The sequence below is a fragment of the Poromitra crassiceps genome (genome assembly GCF_964638095.1).
Source record: "Poromitra crassiceps genome assembly, chromosome: 19".
Taxonomy (NCBI): domain Eukaryota; kingdom Metazoa; phylum Chordata; class Actinopteri; order Beryciformes; family Melamphaidae; genus Poromitra; species Poromitra crassiceps.
Window position 1 is genome coordinate 18,525,317 of NC_139646.1, and position 24,391 is coordinate 18,549,707.

Genomic DNA, 24,391 nt, shown 5'->3' on the forward strand with positions numbered 1-24,391 from the left:
CCTACTCGCACACAAAATGGCACACAAATACATCACGGAGTGAACTCGATGCACCGCGCTAGAAAGAAAAACGAAAGAAAGAAGAAACAACAACTTTACCGTTTCACTGCAAATGCAAAAAGGATGAGAGTGGGTGGGGATGGGGAAAGGGGGGAGGGTGTCGGGGGATGAGTTTGGTTCAGAATTCCCTACTGCGCCGGGACCGTCGGCTGCCATCTGTGTGTTATTTTTCATCCGTGGCACTCCTGAGCCCGCGGTGGCTCTATTTGTACGGCTGGCACACAGGATTGACAGATTGGGAGGGGGCTCGGAGCTCCCTGATCGATAACTCAGCTCCGTTACATCTGTCACCCTCCAATACACTGGGGGTGGTCAGCCCTGTCACGTACAGTAGGAGACAGCAGTGACTTCCGTGGGTTGAGCGGCTATGAACCGAAGGGTAAGCTGACTTGAGTGGAATGGTAATGTTATTCATTCCATCTCTCGGGTGTTTTGTTTGGTTATGGGCATGTTCCATAAACAGAGAAAGTACAGGACGCGGTATGCTGTGTGGCTGATGTCCCATCCGGTAACATGGAGGGGGGCGGGACTTATGACCTATACTGGGACCAGCCACAAGGGGGTGAAATGTTTTGGCTTCACTTTTGAGGAGCTGTCACAACCTCCATATTTTACAGTCTATGGTGTACACACATTATGCTTATACATACAGTATGCATGCACACACACACACACACACACACACACACACACACACACACACACACACACACACACACACACACACACACACACACACACACACACACACACACACACACACACACACCTTCCAAGAGCAAACAGTATCTCACATGTTACGTGCAGGTAGAGCACGGTGCTCTCTGAGCCCAGGCTGTTCTCCCCTGTGGCCGTCACGCGGTAGATCCCCACCGCCTTGTACACGTGTTTGATCCCGTCCTCGATGGAGCTGACGTTGGAGTAGGTGAGGGCGTGGCCGTCGCCGAAGTCCAGCGTGATGCTCGTCCTCACCCCGTCGCCCTGCGCAGGACAGAGGGCTTCAGCAAAGCTCACACAACACTGGTTTCTTCCAAGCAGAGGATATATTCTTCTAGGAGGGATATGTGTGTGATGACAAGGGGAGATGGAGACAATCCAAACCCTATGTAGCTCAGCGTGACACTGCCATGCTTAGGGTTTCAGTAATCACTTGGTTCTAGAGTTCTCAACGGGCCTGAAAATTCAAATCCGAACCCAACCGACACGAGTGAGTTGAAGCCCTGAGATCATGGCATCCAATACTGAGCCTGAGACAGACCAAACCCCAGAGAGAGAAAAAAGAAAAGAAAAGAAGTTGGTTATTGCTAGAAAAGACTGATTTACATAGGCGGCGGCTCAAATCACATAGCACAACGGGTGAGAGAGAGAGAGCAAGAGACTGGGAGAGAGAGGTATAGAATGAGTGGGCAAGCAAGTAGGAACGCCACAAACTAGCTGTGTTTATCACCATATTGTTAACAGCAAATGGGAAGTGTTGGATGAATAAAATGAGCTACATTTTGACAAGTACCGGTAGATAAAGTCGTGACAATTCATTGACTCCAAAATTAGCAATCAGCACCATGGACAGCACTGAGTGCTCACTGCTCACTCAGTCAGTGCTTACTGCTCACATGGAAATGCATTAGTCTACTACACATGCACACATGCACACAGACACACACACACACACACACACACACACACACACACACACACACACACACACACACACACACACACACGCACACACCGACATTTTAATTTCATGATAATGCATGGCAATGTGGATACATGTGTCAAATACCAAAATGCATATAGTCATCCTTATTTGTGTCATTATATGTTGCCATAAGTACAAATAAAAAAAATAAAAAATAAAAATAAAGAAAAAAAACTCTGAAACCCCCTTTTTCTCCCCTGAAATATTTTTTGAATCTGAATTATTTAATCAGTTCTAGTAATATAAAAATAACGCTTTGTTAGTTATTTCGTTAGTTGACATTCGTGAATAATGACAGCCCATGGGGCTTGTGAAGGAGGATCCCCATGAAATGGCCTCACCTCCTCCAGAAACACGAGGAAGGTGACATTGGTGGCCAGCGTGGCTGTGAGCGTGCCCTCGCTGGTGACCAGGTGAAGACCCTTGGGTGCCTGGATGGGACACTGGTGCCTCCTGGCTGTGTAGTCTGCAATCACTCCAGCTGTGCAGTTATTGGATACCACTTTCCTATAGCTGGTGGTGGGAAAAGACAGTTATGCATAACTGTGCATAGATATGGACGCAGAAAATAACCTTCTCTTGCACAAATACAAGACAATCAGAGTCATCCTGACTTAAAAATTACAAATAGTCACTTTTTACATTTATTTGACCCTCTTTTGAGTAGAAGATTTGGTTGGGTCTGCCATATAGGATAATGCAGATAACGGTGGAAATGTTTAGACTATTTAAAAGTCAATTTTGTTGTGAAATTGACAACTTATCTAACATTGCCCTGCTGCAGGAAGTTCACTCATGTGAACAAATGCTAAACCTTACAGGGTGGTGTGCTCTTTGTGTGTGGTCAGTGTGTGTCAGCGGTAACCAAGGTGCTTTTTGACGGGATAAGACAAATGTGAAAAGAGTTGTGAAGAGATGCTTCAGAGACGATGAACAGACATGTAAGTAGCCATTTTGAGTTCCATACACTTGGATTAAATTCTCTTCACTTGAACAGAAAACTAGATTATACTTGATCTTGTCCTCCTCCAAACAACACAGCAGTGCATTCATTTCTGGAAAGGCATCATCATAATGTGCACTCTTAAGGCCATGTTCAGACTAGGAGGCCAAATCTGATTTGTGAACTTTAGTGACCTATTAATGATTCTATCCAGATTGGTTTTATTAGTCTGGACGCTCCAAGTCTGATTTGTGTCACTTGTCCCAAACCACATATGGAGGTCTGGACATACAGATCCGACTTGAACACTTGCCCCAAATCAGATTTGTGGCAGTGTGGACACACTCCCAAATCAGATTTGGGAAACCAATCAAGATAATGATGATTAATGACTTTAGCAGCAAATCGGATTTGCCTGTAATGTGAACATGGCCATAGTGTATTCATGCAGGTACAGTGATTTTCTTTTCTACCTTTTTCACCTACTTAACATTATGTGCACTGCATTCTGCAAATACGCTTTGACCCAGATCTAGTTATTACCCGCAGTTTATACTTCGTTGGTTCATGCTTGCTTAAACAAATCAAAAGACCAAATTATACTCAGCCTGTCCTTGTTAACTGTAAGACACTAATTACCCTGCTATTCAACTCAAGTGTACCATTTTACCCAATGCCTACAAGTCAATATTGAGGTTGTGCACCAATTGTAGCCTACTCCTGTGCTTACCCAGTGCTGTTGAGGAAAGTCATCCCTGTCGTGCATCCCCTGGACATTGATGACGGATGGAACCAAAAGGCGGGGGTGCACTTGCCATCGGATCGCCTTTCGTAGCCGTAATCACTGTAACGATCCGAGAGAAAAGGGTTATTTATCCAAGTCAAGCAGCACAGAGGAAACTCTGAAGACGAGACGTACGCCAACAGACACGACTCCCGAGGTTGAATTCCCCAAATGAGACATCTCCAATTGTAGATTGACTGATAGCACAAACCTGAAACAAATGAAGATGATTTCTAAAGGATGGTGGGTCATGAAAGTGTATTGCTTGTAAAAAATGATTTGAGAAAATACATAGAGAATTATTGCAAATGAACATTTGGGCTTTTGGAATGGCTGTAGGATGGTTTTTACTGTAACTTCACAATAAGCGAGTGCACTGTTGCCTTCTCAGTGCATCTTAAACACATCCCACAAGTTGTCCTACAAATTATGAGGCGATGCAGCACAGGCGTCCCCAAAATGATAGGGACAAATTGGCTCACTTAGTGCTACATGCACACAGATGCAAAAGTGTTGTGATTGTTAATGAAAGCTATTAGGCCCGGTGATTTATGCTTTGGATGGTGCCCATTCCAGGCAGCGCCTCACTCAAGAGGCCTGCAGATTTGGGAATACGGCAGGGGGGAAAATGCTCCGTTAATACAGCGGATAACTCAAAGGAAAAGCAGGCTGCCAGGCTGTGGCCAAAACAGGCTGTGCAAGACAGTGCAATCTGTGATGAAGAGAGCCACAGGCAGCAGCTAGAGAAGCAGCTGTGAAGTATGAGCCTTTCTCTGGAAACGGCGTCCTTCAAGTGGAGACAGACGGCATATATCCAAAGCAAATCAATGGAATACTGCGGGAATGCATATACAGAGAGACGTACACACACGCATGCTTATTCTCATGCAGACAGAGCTACATTCTCACACAATTGCACACACACTCGCACACAAACGCACACACACACGCACGCGCGCGCGGACGCACGCACACGCACACGCGCACGCACACACACACACGCACACACACACACACGCACACACACACACTTGTGCTCGGACACACACAAACACGTCCTGCCCAGCTTGGAGTTGAGCAGTTGACTGGTTTCCATTTAGCAGGGGCAGCCTCCAAGAGAATCTGCCACAGCTCCTCTACAATTATAATGTGGAGGACCTTATCCATGACGGTGATCTCTTATCTTTTCATCCCGGGCTTAAGACCCACTTTCCTTAAACCTCCGTACATATGTATTATGTATGCCAGATGTATCACCAGCACGGCTTAGGCCCGCCACCAAAGAAATAACAACAATGTTCTGGGATATTACAAGGGCTTTGCTATTTTGCTGTCTGGCAGTGTCTTTTTTTGTTATCTGGCTGAAGAATTCTTCGATTTTGCAGCCACTTTTACAAGTTCCACAGCCAAACTAAAGAAACTTAAAATAATCTCCAAATGATGGCTGGTTGTATGACAACCCTATCTTTTATGAAGATTAATCTATTACAAAAGAAGGAAAAGGGATAATTAATTATCCCATATCCCTGGAGATCTTTAAAGACATTATTGTATGTATTGACTGCTGTGCAGCTCGAATGCAGCAGTCAGGCATTCAGTTCTTTGCTTAAAGGCACTTCAACCATCGTTGCTGTGGAAGGGAAAAGTGTTTACGCATCTCTATCTCAAAACAATGTTTTACCAGCCAGTTTTGGGATTCAAACCCACAACCTTTTGATCCAATGTGTGTACAGACAACTACCTACTACCAGACAGAGGGGATGCCGGGTGCGCTGTATATACAGGATTAATTGATTAATTGGGACAGTGATAGACTGAGTGCAGTATTCTATGGTTTGGTCGAAATGTGAACTCACCATTCAAAGTCAGAGCCGGTGCAGTCACAGGGGGCTGACGTCATCGAGACAGAGTACATCTTCCCCATAACGCACCTGGCTGTGGGCTTCAGCTTCCGGTAGATTCGTTTCACTCCCATGAGGCACGGCTCCCCCTGTAGGCCGGATTTCAAAAGAGAATCGAGAGGAAAGAAACACCGAAAGCAAAAAAAAAAAAAGAGAGCTGCTTTTGTAACACTAGCCACCATAAATAATTTACATGGTGCACCGAACCATCTGTGCATCGCACTGTGGATGAAAAGCGCCGGTGCCTTGCTTAACTTTGGCTCGCTCTGCATTCCCGTTGTTGGCGCGTGTTTGCGGGCTCTCGCTGTGTGGTGTGCTAAACTTAAACTGCTGTATCGCAAAGTCTTCCAGCCGAGAATGTGCTGCTTGGCTTCTTTTTCAGAGATAGGAGGCAGATTTTCTTCTTCTTCTTCTCCTCGATGTGATACACAGGATTGAGCCGAACGAAAAGAAGGATCTTGAGATGCAAAGCTGCCGGCGCCCGATCCATTTTTAGCAATACATCTACATGCGGGAAGTGAATATGAAATCAGTTGGAAATACAAAAAAGATGAGACGATAACACAAGCCTGTTTCACTGCATTCCCTCTCCTAAGACTGCTTCACTGCTCCCCACATTATTGCAAAGCGGCATTCTCTGTCTGTGCAATAGGTGTCAGTAGTGAGATGCTTAAAAAACCTGGCTGTGCCACTGCCTACTACTACTGCAGCTGGGTAGAATACCCAAGGCCTGAAAATGTCTCTAATGTCCCGAATTAAAACGCAAACATCGCCCGCCCTCTCCTTTTGGGTCCGGTGTCTCATTTGTTTCTCGGGGGGCAGTCTGGGGTCTACCCCTCTGGCTCGGGGACGTTGCCCCCCCCGGAATTGGCTCGGACTGCGTTGTCCACTTCCACTGCTATACGTTTTGATCATCAGCCTTCCCTGAGCATATGGCTGTTTAAACCAATTACAGAGTCGGGCGGCTGAATAAAGGAACACTCCGCGTCTCTTTCTTGGCTTTAGGCCCGAGCAGGTTGAAGGGTTTGGGGAAGGTTTAATGTATGCAGGTGCCGGATTCACTGGGGAACGAAGTGAATATTCATCAGTGCTTTGGGAGCAGAGAGACAGCGGCCGGGCTAAAAGCAGAGAGGGGGGGTAAAGCCAGTGATCAAACATTACTTCCGGCGATGAAGCCTGGCATTTGATCAAGGGGTCGTGCGCCAGCTAACCTCTCTATCAACTGAACTTTAAGAGACAGTGCTTTGGACCTGAAGGGTTTAACAGAATTTAAAGACCGGGGCGCTTTAGGTGATCTCATTTCGCATGAAAGAAATTGACATCTTCTTTTCTGAAATAATAGCTCATTAAGTCAAAAACTTTAATCCTCTTTAGGGCTTTTGTTTATGCAGCAGAATGCAGAGGCCACATGCAAAGAGTGCTGACTGTTAAGAAAAAGGAGAAAAGAAAAAAAAAAGGCCAAATAGACTATTGTCAGACTTTGGCATCGATATGCATCTTGGAACACAAATATAAAAATCTATTGAAAACATATCCAAATTTGCAGTATCATTTGTATTCGTGATCAACGATGTCACAATTACTACAAAATACCTTAGCCTACTAGTTGGAATATTACAACAAACTACACTTGAATCTAGTATGGGGGTTATATTTTTTTCAGTTTGTGCCTCATGGTCTAGATTTGTCCACCACCTGGCAGAAAAATGTTTGTGGGGTGGTTCTTCTGGCATGGATCCTACCTGGGTTGTGTAGGTGTGTTTGTGGGCTGATGGTTCTTCTGGCATGGATCGTACCTGGTTGTGTAGGTGCCACGTCTGATAATCCGCCTCTGTGCACCTCCTGTTGAAGATGGACCTGAAGTCTATCTTCACCAGCTGCCACTCGGAGCGATGACTGACATGGCCGAATATCCTGGAAAACAGCCGAGGACACGCTGCCTTGTCAGCGACACACAGAACATGCAGATAATGATCAACTGTAGGCAGCTGACTCAGCAGGAAAGACGGAAACCCAATGCCACAAACGTCAACACACTTGTGGTCGTTGTTGTGTCGTACATTTGAAAGTGATACTGACAGTGTGCCATGCTCTCCATCCAAGTCTCTCTTCTGAAAGCTAATCAGAAATGAATACAAATATCTTCACTGTGGTAAAAAAAAGAAGAAGAAAACAGAATCCAAGGTTATAAGACTAACCGGATAAATATTCCATCTCGAGCTAAATTGAGTGGGCGTGTTCCTCGGCACTGACCCCCCTCGCCATTCATACCGCAACAAATTTATCACAATCTTTCTGTCAATTAGCTGTGGAGGCACCCGGCCATGACAGGCACTTACTGTAAAAAATGAGTATAAATTGATAAGAAAACAGTGCATGATGCTCTTATGAGAACTAATGGCGTGTCTGCCACGTGTCAACACTCTCATAACATTGGCCCAACCTCGGTCGCCCCGCTCGCCCCCACCTTCCATCGGCAGCGGATCGGAGGGAGCAAGTAATTTCTCCTATTCTCTTCTCTCTCTCTCTCTCTCTTTCTCTCTCTCTCTCTCTTTCTCTCTCTCTCTCATTGCTATCTCTCTCATTCTCTCTCTCTCTCTCTCTCTCTCACATTGCTGTCTCTCCAGCTGCGCCCTATCATTCTCCCAGAGTGCTGACTACAGAGGCGACTGTCAGTCTGTCATTGATGGCAGATGTCATGAAACATTGATGTCATGGCTGTGGAAATTCTTTGGCGACAAATCCCCAAGTTTCCAAATCTCTGCTGCAATAAGGGAATAATGCTGCGTCATACCATATGCACGCACTGGAGCTCTGGGCCATTCTGATCATATTAATAAATAAAACAAAGCGGGAACTTCATCAATTTGGTTTCTGGGGACACGCGCGCAGAAAGATAGTCACTGCTCTTCCCACTTTTTCATGCTGTCGAAACTTTTCGGAGCCCGACGTCCTACTCTTTTCCCCTTCCCTAGGCCTTATTTTGTTTTATCATTTTCCCCCCATGTTCTTCAAATGGACAGTTATGCTGTCGCTGGCTGCCAAAGCATTGATCTTCTGTGATGATAATCTGGAGACAGCCAGGTTTGATGCTGGGTAGACCTTGAGAGAATCTTTCTTATTCATTAACCCATTGATACCTGATGCAGCATTTGTGTGTGTATCCCTTTAAGACCGCGAACCGCGTGACGCGGTTTGCGGCCTTAAAGGGATACACACACAAATGAGGGATATACACGCAAATGCTGCATCAGGTATCAATGGGTTAAAGGAGTACGGGAATGCTGAATCCAGCAAGCTTAGATATAGATGCACAGGTCATAGGCTCGGATAAACGCAGAGACAGACAGTGTTGGGAAGTCAAGTAAAGTAACACATTACTGTCATTTTATTACTTTCCCCAGTAAAGAGGAGTGTAAGGGATTACAATTTCCAAAACAGTAATTGGATTACAGTTAATGAATGATTTTTGATAATACTGTAGTAATTTTATTTATTTTTAAAGGAGTAATAAGTAACACTTCCTGGGTAACTTTTCCAACACTGGAGACAGAGTATATGCACAGACACACATACACACACACACACACACACACACACACACACACACACACACACACTACTGTATGCACACATACACACAGACTCTTCGATTTGATACATGCAATTTTGATTGATTGATTGATTGATTGTCTTGGCACATCTTGTCACTCACGTCATGATGAGAGTCTCTTCCCCAGGCTCTCCGAGCACCCCGTCCACAAACAGAGGCGAGTTGGTGAAGCTGTACTTGTTCCACTGTCGACCTTCGTCAAAGCTTAACCTGGAAACAAAACAGACATGTCACAAGGGACCGTCATCAAAGCTTAACCTGGAAACTAAACAGACGTGACACAAGGGACCGGGCGCTAATCCCGCCCAAGTGTCTAGTCTACACACGCGAATGACCCTGAGAGTTGTCTGCATTTCATATTCCGCGCAGAGCTGCGTCCGGCTCGCTGAACTCTGAACAGAGAGAGAGAGCTACTGTATAGACTCGTTCCAAGTTCAAACACAGAAAAGGTGAAATTGAATGACAATTGTCAAAGAAGAATATTCCACGGCTGGTAGGTTCTTCAAACCAGAATAATATCGTTATAGCTCCAAGACAGACTCATTTGCCTTTGTTTGACTAGTGTGAGACTTGGAGCGTCCTCTGAGGCAATTAGTCACGCTGAGACAAATGGCGTCTCAGTCGTAATGACTCACCACAGGTGTCGGATGGGAAGCGGAGTGTGTCTTATTGCAACTAAGGCTCCTCCCTGGTCTAGGTACAGCACAGCATACTCCTCATCGAAGATCTGCAAGGAGACAAGAGAGGACAGACACGCAGCGACGGGAGGCTTGTTATCTATCATACCACCACCGCTCATATACACACACACACACACACACAGGCACGCACGCGCACACACACACACAGGCAGGCAGGCACGCACACACACACACACACACACACAGGCACACACGCGCACACACAGGCACGTATGCACGCACGCGCACACACACACACATACAAACACAGGCACGCACGCACACATACAGGCACGCACGCACACACACACACACACAGGCACGCACATGCACACACACACAGGCACGCACAGGCACGCACACACACACAGGCATGCGCACACACCTACACGCACACAGGCACACACACACAGCCATGCACACACACCTTCACGCACACAGGCACGCATGCACACACACAGGCACACACGCACAGGCACACACACACATGCACACACACACATGCACGCACAGGCACACACACACATGCACACACAGGCGCGCGCACACACACACACACACACACACACATGCACCCCCACACTATTCCACTTATAAACACACACGCACACTCAATGAGTTACAGTGTACTTCAAGCAAGCTGATTATAGGCCTATATCAGAATGTCTCTCACAAAAAAGATAGACACACACGCGCACACACACACACACACACACACACACACCAGTTTCCGAATAATTATTTGTCATTGCCGTCCTTAATTAGAAACAAGCCCTATAAATTTAAAACGCTGCCACCAAACGAGGAGAGGGCCGTCCAGCAGCACTGCATGCAGGGACTGAAGAGGAGAGGGCCGTCCAGCAGCACTGCATGCAGCGACTGAAACAAATGACTCCTCAGGTCTCATTTGATTACCGTCCTGCGTGAGGATGAAACCACTGTAATGAAATCAGGACAATGATGATGATGATGATGATGAAGAAGAGTGAGGGATGACGCCCTCAGCAGGAGGATGATGGCTCAATAAAGCTAGAGACCATGTTTTAGTTTATTTGAAAAGGGGAGAAAAATCAATCGAGCACGTGGTTTATGAGCAAATATGTGTTGATGCCGGGTGCAGGCTGCAGATGATATTAACATCATCTATTGATGTGTACGTGTGTGTGTGTGTGTGTGTGTGTGTGTGTGTGTGTGTGTATGTGTGTGTGTTCAAAAGGAAGCATTTTCCAATTTCCAACCCCAGTTACTTGATGGGCATCGACTCACATCTAAAAGCCAAGAGCAACACGTTAGGACACTTCTTAATAAGCACTCCCACCTGTCTCCATGTGTTCCCTGCATCCGAGGTGATGAACACGCTGATGTTGGTGCTGGCCAGCTCTGAGCCGATGGAGCCTATTCATATGATAGATGGAAGAAGAAGAAGAAGAAATGTTTCGGATCAGAAGTCAGAGGGTGAAACAGCCAGTAATCTAAATCCACACTACAAGGCATACTTACTAGTCTATACAAAACCCCAGTACAGAATTTATATGGCCATATGTTTTAGATAGCGGACCACCTCTGCTAATTAGCGTTATGGGGGATTTTTTCCCCCAATTTTACTTACAGTATTTACAAAGAATTGTCAAATGCTTTACACCTCCATGCTTAGCGGTTGCATACTGTCCCAATCCAAAGCTCGCGTCAGTCAGTCAATTTGAAAGTGAAGAAAATGGCAGCGACCCAATGAATCCAAAAGATGAACAAAGCCAGTTAGCCGGGCAGCAGTTTCAGGCCCAAACTGCAGCTGCAGACCATCACAATGCTGACTCCACCGCACTACAGACTGACCCCATACATCCACACCTCTGCATCACCGTGCTGCAGCACTGACCATCTTAAGCTTGGAGCTTTCCTAATGCGGGGCAGAATTGCTGTAATTGCTTCCACTTTGCCTGTAATCGGTACCAGGTGGTTCAACACGAGTGTTTTTCAGAGGCACCGTGGTGCCCTGCAGATGTCTACACCTCTCCCACAGGCTCCGTTAGCGCTTTGCACTCTCAACATTGAAGATCAGGCGCTTTCCTCACATAGGAGGGTCAATCCCTGTTAAGACCTGAGAGGTGACATCAAAGTCACACGCCAGCTACAGAGTAACTACCTGTACGGCCCAGGTGTTGTCAGCCGGATTGGCCTTCTGCCACAGAGTAGGTCCACTAGCTTCTGCAATCGATGTGAGGACGCGATTGGTGGAAAGTGTGACTTCAATCTCCGCACAGATCAAGCAAAAAGATGCCACATGTTTCGCTTTCGCATCCCTGGAACCTGTTTCATCTTTGTGTGATACAAAGGTCCAGACAGCCGTGCTGCAGCATACTGTAGGTTGTGGCCTTCTCGCGGCTCCTGAGGCGTGTGTGTTATTGACAATAGCAGTTCCACGAGGTGTGAAGTCACCAGGGGGGCTGGTGATCTCATATTTCAGTCGATGAGTACCTTTGCTTCCTCTCCTGTGTGCTCGGGAACGGAGCGGCGGCTTGCCATGAGGGCTAAACCGTGATGATCATGGTTAATATATAAGTAGTGTGGCTTGGACTTCCATGATGTGATTTGCCCCTGTTCAAATGGGAGCTGACACATGCGTGTTGTCGCGGGCCTGTGGGAAGCAAACACTGGTGCCGAATGCAAAAGGAAAGAGCAAGAAACCAAGAATAGCCATAGTCTCTGTACTGTTGGATATGACGAGAAACGATGGCTGCCAAGGTTTTCAAATGGTGAAAGATGCAAAGTGATCTCTCTTGGCCTTGTGTACACAAAGGGACGTCTGTGGCCATTGTCTCTTTGAGTTAGCGTAACGCTCTGCATGACAACTAATGCGTCCTTGAATGGAGACGAGAAACCTCAAAGAAAGGATGATACAATCTGAGGATGTTGAGGCTCCACTTCACAATGCTCAAGTACTGTATGGCCGTTCTCATTCACATCAGCGAGTTCCTCTCAGCTGTATGGCCAATACAAAGCTGGAGAAAACAATATTTCAGATTGCTCTTTGCTTATCTCCATTGTCTCTTCGGACAAATGAAATTTAAGCAAAGCCCAAAATATACAATCTGGAATTTATTTGAACATCTCAATTTCGGTCATATTCACCAAAATGGTCTTCAGTAGTTTGACTTATGTAAAGCTTTTTGCAACTTTTCTAACTCATCTTAACTCTAAGTGCACGTCTGTTAACTTTTAACAGCCTGAAAAGACATCAATACAATCAATCTATAAAAACTCAAAACAAAACAAAAAAAACAACAGTGGGACGACACCATACTGTCATTATGGGTAATTTTCCTGTTAGGAGTTTTAATAGGAAATCAGCTGAATTTACCCATGATGTCAAAAGAAAAGAAAAAAGAAAGAAAAGAAAATGTCCCCTTTAAAGAGCGCCCATGTCAACCCACCTGATGCCACAATGATGCCAGGTGCTGAGTCCTTGCTGGCGATGTTTCCAGACGTGTAGGGGTTGGCAGACACGTGGAGATGGAGATGTAAAGAACAGTATGGCTGCAGAGAAGAAGAAAACAAACATACAGACAGACAGACAGACAGACAGACACACCACAATCAAAAACTCAGTTACACAACAGTATTACCCAAACCCTCATAATAAGATTCTGAGCAAAATGTTTGCTGCTACGACTTGAACGCACAACAACTTCCCCCCAACAATCAGAAGTTTGATCACAAACAGCATTTCCCCATTGGCCGGACTCACCATTCATTTTGATTGGGATAACCTTTAGCAGCACAATTCTCATTACGGCCCATAGGAAAATGCCAGTGGCGAGCCATGTTGTGACAGGCTGTTTAGAGGTTTATTAAAACGCTGACATTTCCTGACAAATGACTGGATAATATGGGAGGAAGGCAAGGCACGCCACAGAATCGCTAATTAGTTCATCACAAAGGGTGATTATTTTTTGTATGTAAAGCAACGTTAAGCGACAACGCGGTTGTTCACCTCCTGCACTGTGAAGGTGCTAATGTATGCAGCAATGGCGCAAGGCGTCAAATCTAAGGCAGCAGTTTTTCTGTTATGCCTCGCATCTCACCTACTCATTTCAGTACATAGATTGTGCTTTATCAACAAACACTTCATCTGCAGTTAAGAATAGATTCTGGGGCGGCTCGATTAGGGCACAAATCATAATCTCAATTATTTTGACTGATATTGAGATCACGATTATTTAACGCGATTACTCATTGACTTTGGCAACATCATGCATTTCTTGAACGGTGTGTTTTTTTTTTACTTTAAATATGATTGAATTGAAAGACAAAGAAATAAAAGAAAAAAAGAAAAAAATGTATAATAATTGATAAGATAATGTTAAGATAATTGAACATGATCTCATCAAAATTGTAATTGAAATGAAAATCCGATTGATTGCGCAGCCCAACTAGATTTCTAAATTTAAAATAAAAGGTAACAGCGAGATTTCCGACTGAGTCTTGATTGGACTGCCGTATGAGAAACAGCTCAACTTTTTGGCGGAAAAAGAGACAAGACAGAAATAAGTGTGTGCCTTTCTGTCTGACACCTCTTTCTCTCTGTGTTTCTTAAATGGGAGGTCAACTTATTGGACTGAATCAAAACGGCCGACCTTTTAGCTCGAACCGCCTCAGAGCACTCAGCTTTGACGGGCGCTGCTCTTTCAGAGCTCGCCCCACATCGCTGCTGGGATCAGCCAACTTCTGTCAAGGCCTCTCTTTGATGGGAACACACACAAGCACACACACACATACACGCACGCACACGCACACGTATACACACACACACACGTGCACGCACGCACACACACACACACGCACACACACACACGCGCACACACACACACACACACACACGGACACACACACACACACGGACACGTACTAGCACACAGTGGATGCTGTTGCCCCTCAGGTCTTTGCTTGGGGCCTGCAGTAACCTCCAGTCTCTGCCTCTGTTGTAGGTGATGTAGGTCTTCACTTGGTTCTCCGTCTTTTTGTTGGCTAGGAACATGCCTTTTATCCCCGCTACCTAGAGGAAGATGAGAAAGAATATTGCTGTCGGCCTCAAATGAAAACAGATGTGGACCGTACGATATCTTTGCACCAGCGTAGAAGAGATTTCACAAAACACACCGCGATGCAAATCCCATGGCCTGTGGCCTGTGGCAACAGAAACAGCCATGCGTGCTCGACCACTTCTGTATTCTCAGCAAAACTCAATACAGCTACATACACTGAGTGGGAAATGATTGATTGTCTGGGGACTTGCAAGTAATCAATGCGTGTCTTAAATGAATCTGACTCGTTCTTGGAGGCCCCGAGAAATATAGCTTAGGGATCCTGAATTGAGTCAATGACAGTCGCATCAGGCAAGTGAAAGCCCGCTTCGATAATTGACAGATACTTCAATCTTTCTTGGGGCAGAGATTTAGCATATGCTACGTTTCGGGTGGCGACCCCAATCAAGCCAGTGGATTAGATTGTATCGCCGGGGCCACAGCAACGGGCGCTATCATCAGCAGCTTAATTATTTCATTCAGATATATAGTTTTATTTGACGCTGCTGGATGCTGCTATTTCCTTAAAATCATGTCCTGCATCGGTAACACTGTTTTTATTTTATTTTCTTTTTATACAGTAAGTCGACTCTGTCACTCAGTCAGTTGGTCGGTCCACAAAAAGTTCACCACCCTTTAGCGGGCACAGTTTCACGTCCTACAGTAGGAGGCTGATATTAGCTAGCCGCTAACATTAGCCACAGTAGGCTGCGCACTGCGCTCTTAAAGGGATATTTATCGACGAGATTTCTGCCAAGCTGGACCTGATTAGTGATTTGCTCCGTTCGCCCAGACGGGTGTCAAGCTGTCAGCAACAAAGCTGGGAGGATCACACCGGAAGAAAAATGCATAGGCATCATGGCCGCTAGAAATAAGGTGGATAGAGACACTGCGTAGCGCGTCATCATCATTTCCCCCAAAACGGGGGAAAACACAAACTCCCGTCCAATCCTGGCTTTCTCCTATGTCACGTGCATGGTCGGGTGTTGCACAAAAAGATTGTATATACGGAAGATGAACACTCCAACTTACTTCATTGACAGCAACATCCACATTTTTCTTCTCGCCAATTCTCAATGGCTTCCTTGTTTTCCTCGGGAGTACAAAAAAACTTGAACTGGTGATTTTTTACATTTGTTGTCTGCGCAGCCCACCACACAACAGCTATGTTTAATTCAAGGCATATGACGCTGGTGTGTGGAAGTGAACGGAAGCTCTCCCCCGTGATGGGCGTGGCCTATTTCATGCAGTGTCTCTATAGTGAATTTGCACTTGTGCAGCCGCTTCTATACGTGGCACGTGTGTCCGTTCGTAGCACAGTGTCCATTTGCAGCATGAGAGGATAGACCAATCAGGAGTAAAAACATGATTTCAGACGGACAAGCCCGTCTTTATTGTCACACGGTTACAATCAACACATGCACGGAGGGCCACAACACACACATGCTGACGGTGGCCGGTGAAATTTGTCCTCTGCATTTAACCCATCCTGGCTTTGTCCTTTCCTCCGGGGGGCAGGCCAGGAGCAGTGGTCGCTTTCTCGTACAGCGCCCGGGGACCGACTTCGGATGTTGTCGTCACTGGTCGGATGACGATGACGATCTGATCTTCTGCATGTTTTTAATGGGGGGGGGTTATATACGGAGGAGCCCCCCTGGGGGAGCACCGGGAGAACATGCAAACTCCACACAGACAGAAAGGCCCTTACAACAAGATACCCCACCTGGGCAGTAGGCACTGAAGATATGGTGGGAACACAAACACAGCGCCCACAGTGTCCCAGGCGAGAATCCAACTCAGGACCTTCTGACTGCGAGGCGATAGCTCTACCACTGAGCCACCGTGCCCCGTGTAGCCTCTGCATATGGAGAGGGGGGCGGGGATGAAGGGGTGTGTACAGTAGTCCCCCCACCTTTACGATAAGCCACCTCTTCTCACCCGCCCAGCAAGAAGGGTTGTCTGGCGAGACAGCTCGCTCATATTAATCATAGAACCGGGGTTATGCTCATAACCTTGAGTTCTATTTCATAATATTCACTCTGTGTCTCGCTGTGGGATATGGTAGCTCCAGCTGCCAGACAAGCTTATGGAGCATCCACCGAGCAGCGGGGGAGAGTTCTCAGATGACTGAACCTAAACCAGCAGCGCTGACTTCAACACCTCACTGTGCTTTTTGTTTATTATATTTCGTGAGCTAATATGCTAAATGGTAAACGGACTGGATTTATATAGCGCTTCTGCAGGTCTGACAAAAGCTCAAAGCATTTTACAGTACAGTACAGTATGTCTACATTCACGCTCACATTCACACACCGACGACAGGTGCAGCCATGCAAGGCGCTAACTGCTCGTCGGGAGCAGTTAGGGGTCCAGTCATTGTCTTGTTCAAGGACACTTCGACGCACAGCCCTGCAGGAGCGAGCCTCGAACCGGGAACCTTCAGATTCCCAGCTGACAGCTCTACCTCCTGACAGCTCTACCTCCTGAGCCACCCTATCTGCACTTACTCATCAAAGAAAGAAAATAATCTCACCCCCACAAAAAAAAATCCATATCCCTGGCACAGTCCCCCATTGCCTTTGTTGATGTCAGCACTTTGAAGCTGCTTATATTCACACAATGTGCTCAGAAAAGCGTAGACCTACAGCAGCTGGCTTTGTTTCCAAAATGACAAAATGAATCTATTTCATCCTATCTACCTCCCAGGTCTCAAATATTGATCGGTGATTATATTAAACTTGTGTGCTGGGCACTCATCAATCGGGCCTTTAATTATTTGATGCTGTTAGCAAAGAAATTTGCCAAAATGGGAACTGCAGAATTGAAAGTAAAACATTGCCTCTTGAGAGATACATAGATAGATACCGTAGTTAGATAGATACTTTTTTAGAACTTTTATAAAAGTGTTACATTTCTTAAAGAAAAATATTTAGTAAAAAAAAAAGAATTATGTCGTGTGCAGGATTTATTGAATTTGAGTATGATGAAAGGTTTGTTATCAAAGAAAGTTGCTAAAATGGGAACTGCAGACTTGAAAGCAAAACATATTCGCCTCGTGTACAGCATAGCGATTCAACCCAAATGCTACCATGGACAAGCTACAAAACTCACATAGGCTTGAAAAAGATTTGTTTTCTTTTAAGAATAAAATATATATCAGTGTGCAGGATTTCATGAGTTTGACTATGATGAAAGGTTTTCACCAATATTGTACTTGACTCATAGACCAAAGATTAACTGCAGCTCTAGATAGATAGATAGATAGATAGATAGATAGATAGATAGATAGATAGATAGATATATACTGTAGATAGATAGATAGATAGATAGATAGATGGATGGATGGATGGATAGACAGACAGAGAGACAGACAGACAGACAGACAGACAGACAGACAGACAGACAGACAGACAGACAGATAGATAGATAGATAGATAGATAGATAGATAGATAGATAGATAGATAGATAGATTAGATAGATAGATACATGGATGATAGTATACTGGGGATCAAAATAAATTAAGATGCAGGAGCATACAACATAGAAGTCAGATACACACATTGCATCAACATGTTTGTTTACCTCGTACAGGTCGACCATGACATTGCCCTCTGGTCCCATGCTGCTGACCACGTTCTCCAGGGCCCGCGTGTAGTACACCCCGGCCGTCTCCGACACGTACAGGTTGAAGGTCTCATTCTGGTTCCACTCCTGTACGGCTGCCACCACGCGGTTCTCATCTGTACTGATCACATGCAGGTCCTGGGCCAGACGCAATAACACACGGACATTTCTCTCAGTTTCAGCAGCGGGTAAATGGCACTCAATACCGACCAATCTCAGACAATGCACAAGCTGTGGTATTTTGATGGTGACATTTTGTAAAAGTGTTTTTCCCCTTACAATCAAGCAGGAGATGTGCTCTATTTTCGACTATACTATTTTTACATTCCTGCTGGGCTCAATCCTATCACTCCATCCCTACATCTTCAGAATTTACATATTTTGGCGAAGAGGGTGGAAGGAGGAAGGAACTTATTGGGCAGAGATGATGCAGCAGAGCTGGTTGCTTGTGAGGTTCATCTACCTCTCACTGTGCCAATAACACCTTGGAGTGAGCGACTGGGGCGCCCAGGGCTTGATTGAATAAAACATGTTTAATTGTCAATGGGGGAAGTGACGAGGGAGTGCATGTGCACACGGCGCTGTGTGGAATAACAATCCCAGAAACACGGAGAGAGTTACTTTTGGACTGGATTCACTCATACAGGTGTGGGAGGGGTAGCTGAGGAGGATAGAATATGTGAATATTGTGAGTTGAATGAGGTGGAGAATGAAATTCATTTCATTTTATATTGCCCTTTGTATCATGACTTGAGAGAAACAATGTTTAAAAGAGTCCATACTCCTGAGCTCAATATGATAGATCGTGAGAAAGGAGTAATACTCGAATTTCTTTTTGATAATATTTTTGCATTCTCTGAATTTCTTTCTAAAGCGTGGGACAGGAGGAGAAGGTTGACGTATAACTGATAAATTAGAGTCTTTTTTTTTTTTTTTTTTTTCGTATTCTATGTGCAGGTATGTATGATTGTATATGTATGTATATGTATAGGCATATTATGTCTGCATGTATATATACTCTCTAATTTGGGCTGCACTGAAAGCTTCTGGTTGGGTAACATACCGGAATGTTATGTTTTGTTAAATATTGAATGTTGATGTGTCTGATAATCCCATGTGGGATGGGTCATGTAATTGTCCTGACACGAAAATAAAATATTCATTCATTCATTCATTCATTCATTCATTCATACATAACAAAGAGAGTGTCAAGCAGAGGCGGCTGCCAAGACAGTGCTGCAACTTGAGCCCACGATCTGAGTGAGCTGGAAGATTATTGTTCTGTGCCTTTGAATGCAGACACACAGACTGGTGCAAGAATACTGCCCAAATGTGAAATTTGACAGAACGCATAATCACGTAAAGGAACTGTTCACTGCTTTTCGACCAGTTTGGTATCGTTACAATGTGGCTATGCAGAACTGCAGACGAACGATGTTGAACTTCCCTCGATGTCTCCTGCACTGAGAGCTTCCTTTTCTTCTGCCGACAGAAGCTCCGCCCCGCCAGCTGCTTATGGCTCCTTAAAGATCTCCATACAATTCCCAGGCATTTTTGTATGCAGGCATAATGAGTAAGTACAAGCTGTAGAACGGCCATAGCGAGCCGGGGCAGCTTAAAGATCTGCTTTACTTCCTACAACCAGTGATTAACACTGCCCAGAAAGTCACTGGCTGCCCTCTTCCATCTTTGGAGGACATTTATAACGCACGCTGCCTCAGGACTCAGGAGAGCCCGTAGCATCATCAAAGACACATCCCACCCCGGCAACCACCTGTTCGAACTGTTGCCCTCAGGGAGGCGCTTTCGGGCCCTGAAAACCAAAACCAACAGACTGAGAAACAGCTTCTATCCAAAAGCTGTAACTGCACTTAACAATGCAAAGTTCTGATGCACTTTTAAAAAAAAATGGCTGTGCAATAGCTAGATGTTGGTTGTTTGTTTTTGTGATGTGCCATGTGTCTGTGTGTGTGCCCTTGTTTTAGTCTAAATGTATAAGTAGATAGGTTTTTATCCCTTTTGTTATCTGTTTTTAAATGTGTATGAATGCTTTTTAATAGGTAGATAGGCTTTGACTCTTTTTATTTTCTGTTTTTAATGTTTATGAAATGCTTTTTAACTGCACTGAATATGAGAGGGGTACCCTCAATTTCGTTGTGTATACAATGACAATAAACTCAATTCAATTCAATTCAATGTCACTGGTTGTAGGAAGTACAGCAGATCAGGGTGGGAATTACATGGAGGCCATGGCCTCCGTTGCCCCTCCCTCTGGCCGTGATGCCCTGAGATCCCTAAGGCCACCTTGGCAGTGCCCTGCTACCAGCCTGCTACTGTCAGTGGTCTCAGTTTAATGTAGCCTGTCCTATGCAAAGGATGTGTCATTGAATCATTTTAACACACATTTCAGAAACATTGCTCTTCATGATGTCAATAGAGGCATGTGCCTTGTGCCCTAATTTTTTTTTTGCGATGATGGCCTTGCCCCTAAAATGCCGAAATTCCAACCCTGAGCAGATCCTGAAGCTGTGCCCCAGAGACAGAGAGAGTATCAAAACAAACAACAAACTGTTGTTTTCCCCACTATATCCCAATTTCGCATAGAGCTATGGTTGAAAAGGGGTGAATAGTTCCTTTAATTGCTGACGCATTACCCGTGAACTCCATGATCTACTGAGCAAACATTTTTGAAGCAGTGCATATAAGTGACATCTATAAGTGACATGTGTGTGACATCTGAGCATGAGATTTAGCCTAGGCCCCTTCCCCCACCTCTACAAGGAAGCACGGTGGAGACATGCACGCACACACACACACACACACACACACACACACACATACCGCACACACACATGCAGACACACACACACACACACACACACACACACACACACACACACACACACACACACACACACACGCATACACACACAGCACACACAGTATAGGGTTGGACTTGTTCATTTCAACACCTGGGTGTGATGTTTTGGACATCATGGGGGATGTTGGTTACCTTGGGCAAGGTGTACTTTGGCAGCTTCATGGGATTAAAGACATCTCTTTTGGCAGACACATAGTAGATTGGCCGCCCGCCGGTTGACACCTTAAAGTGAAGAAACATTGGGTGAAAACATTTTACAAAAAACAGATTTTTTCTCCCCAATTGTACTTGGCCAATTTCCCCCTGATGCCCCGGTCGCTGCTCCACCCTCTCTGCCGATCTGGGGAGAGCTGCAGACTAGCACCATGCTTACTCCGACACATGCGCAGTTGCCAGCCGCTTCTTTTCACCTGACAGCGGGGAGCTTCACCGGCAGGACGTAGCACGTGGGAGGATCGCGCTATTCCAACCAGTTCCCTTCCGCCCCCAACAGGCGCCCCCGACCGACCCGAGGAGGCGCTAGCGCGGCGACCAGGAGACAAATACCCTCAATCCGGCTTCCCACCCGCAGACACAGCCAATCGTGCCTGTATGGACCCCCGACCGAGCCGGAGGTAACACGGGGACGCGAACCTGCGACCCTCATGTTCGTAGGCAGGGAATTTACCGCCACACTACCCGGACGCAAAAAAAAAAACGAACAAAAATAACAGATTAAGCAGTCTTCACACAACAGGGACATAAGCTGCACAAATAGCATCACTCAAAGAACGACCTTGTGATATTTCTATTAAGACCCTCCCACATCCTGTCTCTTACATGGGTCTAATGTTGTTCTGACCAAACTGGGCAATTACCTACCTGGACAAACACATACTCATCTTGCACCACCAGGGAATTGGGGTCAATGTAGCCGGGGAATGGCTTGCCCTTGTTGGCGTCGGTGCAGTTCTGCAGCTTGCAGGTGACATACAGTGCCTCTGCTCCCATGTGCACACACACACACACACACACACGCACGCACATATACACACACACACACACACACACACACACACACACACACACACACGCGCGCGCGCGCACACACACACACACACACACACACACACACACACACACACACACACACGTCAAGCCAATGGCATCAACGATGGTATTAGCCGATGAAGAAAGGCAGCCTTCACCCAGAGCCCAGCAGCCTCCATCGGCTTCTTACATTACTAGTGTCAATGAAGTGTCCCTGGTAAGAGAGGAGGCGGGCGGAGGTGGAAGACAGAGACCAGGGAGGCCAATTGCTTTCTTTGCCTTCAATCGCAGAGCAGGGAGAGAGCCTGTCCCCGCCTGTTAGCCTCTGCCAACGACGTGTCTGCTTCTTCCATACGCCCTGTGATCAATAGTGATAGCCTCAAAGAGGGCCGCCCGGCTACATGACGGAGACAGCTGACACGGGCTGATGCTAGCTGTGTGTGTAATAAAAAGAATGTGTGTGTGTGTGTGTGTGTGTGTCTGTGTGTGTGTGTGTGTGTGTGTGTGTGTGGGGAGGGTGATTTCTATTACGTTGACCTCAAGAGTGTGTTCCGCCACAGTCAAATAGGTGGCACGGATGCTTTGAAGGTGACATTAAGTGAATGGGGAAATACACTATGGATGTAGTGTGGAAATAATTTTGTCCCAGTAGGATTTTATTATGCAGTTTGGCAGTATTTGACAACTTGAGATGATTTGCAAAAGTCAGTTTTGAAATGCATATAATGAGAGGAGGATTTCTTTTTTTGGGGGGGGGGGGGTGTATTTGAACACGTGAAATGGACTCTTTGTGAAAGATTCATATATGGAGTTCTGTATGCGGTCAAATTATCAACTCAGCCAGCAAAACCCAAAGGTGTCCCAGTGTTCATTGTCATTCAAGGGGATGAGTGATATTTCTCTATACCTAAGAGAGCGCCACCGGGCTAAATCGCTGGCGTTTAAAAGCATTCTAATATATGCATTAGTTTTCTCTCCATTGTCGTTGTGCATCCCTGGACTTGGGCATTGCCACTGTCCCTTCGCATTACCCGTCAGCGGCGTCGTTGGCCCGCGTAACTCCGCAATTTCGCCTCCCCTTTAACACGACGCTCACGGCAGCCGTACGAAGCCGCCGGAGAATGGAACGCTGAACTCAGAATTCAATTACTCACGTCCTTCAGAGATGCTGGTTTCCAGGTGGATTAAGCCCGGTTCTTTGTCCAAACCCATTTTGGACCTGTAAAAGAGACAAATGTGTTTCAGTGACATCATCATCACCATCGCTCTCCTGGCCGGGGGCAGATATGTAAGCTGCCTGTCTGACCTGGGAGATTGCTTGCTGCTTGAGCGCCCGAGACAAATTCATAACCGCACAGAGGTAATAAGAAGCGCTACGACTCTTCTGCTAAACGTCAACATCGGACAGCACGTCTTTGTCTTCTTCACTGGAGATTACAGCTGTAAGTGCAGCGGGGCAAAAGAAAGACTTCAGTTCTACTCTGTGATCTAAATGCTCAGAGCCCCCCAAAAACGTCCGTTACCCCCCTGGATAGATAGAGGAAGACGTTTCCTGACATCATTAGGGGAGCGAGAGCCATTGATTCGCCTGCTACAGTGGGGATGCCCGCAGATGGAATAGCATATAATCATTACGCCATTAAATATGTATTAAAAAGACTGGGCGATCAGAGCAACGGCAGCACACACAGAGAGGGAGGGAGAAACAGAGAGAGAGAGACAGAGAGACAGAGACAGACAGGGAGAGAAAGAGGGAGGGAGAGAGGGAGAGAGAGAGGGAGAGAGAGAGGGAGAGAGAGAGAGAGAGGGAGAGAGAGAGAGAGGGAGAGAGGGAGAAAGAGAGAGAGAGAACATCTGGTCCACCTTGGCTTCTATTATTATACACCTATTGGTAGTATTGGTGATTTCCCAGAAGAAGCAGAGCTCTGAAAAGGATGGCCTATCTCCAGCGCTCACAAGCTACATTACCATTTTCACTGAATAATCCAGACAGGTACCCAAGAACAGTCTGGGCGAAGCAGAGAATAACTCTTTGAGTTAGTAGAGATACGGTTTGTTTAAACTGGTATTTTTCAGTGCTTTACCATGGGAG

General features: G+C 45.8%; 1 protein-coding gene across 1 annotated transcript in view; it reads right to left on the minus strand.

The window, feature by feature from the left end:
• The window catches only part of sorcs1 (sortilin-related VPS10 domain containing receptor 1), a gene marked incomplete at both ends in the record, with an annotated part of 211,539 nt that overhangs the window by 11,204 nt on the left and 175,944 nt on the right, over nt 1-24,391 (minus strand). The window contains 15 exons of the mRNA XM_083655821.1: nt 1; nt 855-1,041; nt 2,104-2,275; nt 3,436-3,549; nt 5,346-5,479; nt 7,187-7,304; nt 9,106-9,213; nt 9,639-9,730; nt 11,002-11,078; nt 13,115-13,217; nt 14,590-14,736; nt 18,348-18,527; nt 21,403-21,492; nt 22,132-22,250; nt 23,454-23,518. The exon at nt 1 is cut by the window's left edge and continues 133 nt beyond it. Of these exons, the coding sequence (XP_083511947.1) occupies nt 1; nt 855-1,041; nt 2,104-2,275; nt 3,436-3,549; nt 5,346-5,479; nt 7,187-7,304; nt 9,106-9,213; nt 9,639-9,730; nt 11,002-11,078; nt 13,115-13,217; nt 14,590-14,736; nt 18,348-18,527; nt 21,403-21,492; nt 22,132-22,250; nt 23,454-23,518 (1,707 nt within the window). The remainder of the gene's footprint in view (nt 2-854; nt 1,042-2,103; nt 2,276-3,435; nt 3,550-5,345; nt 5,480-7,186; nt 7,305-9,105; nt 9,214-9,638; nt 9,731-11,001; nt 11,079-13,114; nt 13,218-14,589; nt 14,737-18,347; nt 18,528-21,402; nt 21,493-22,131; nt 22,251-23,453; nt 23,519-24,391) is intronic.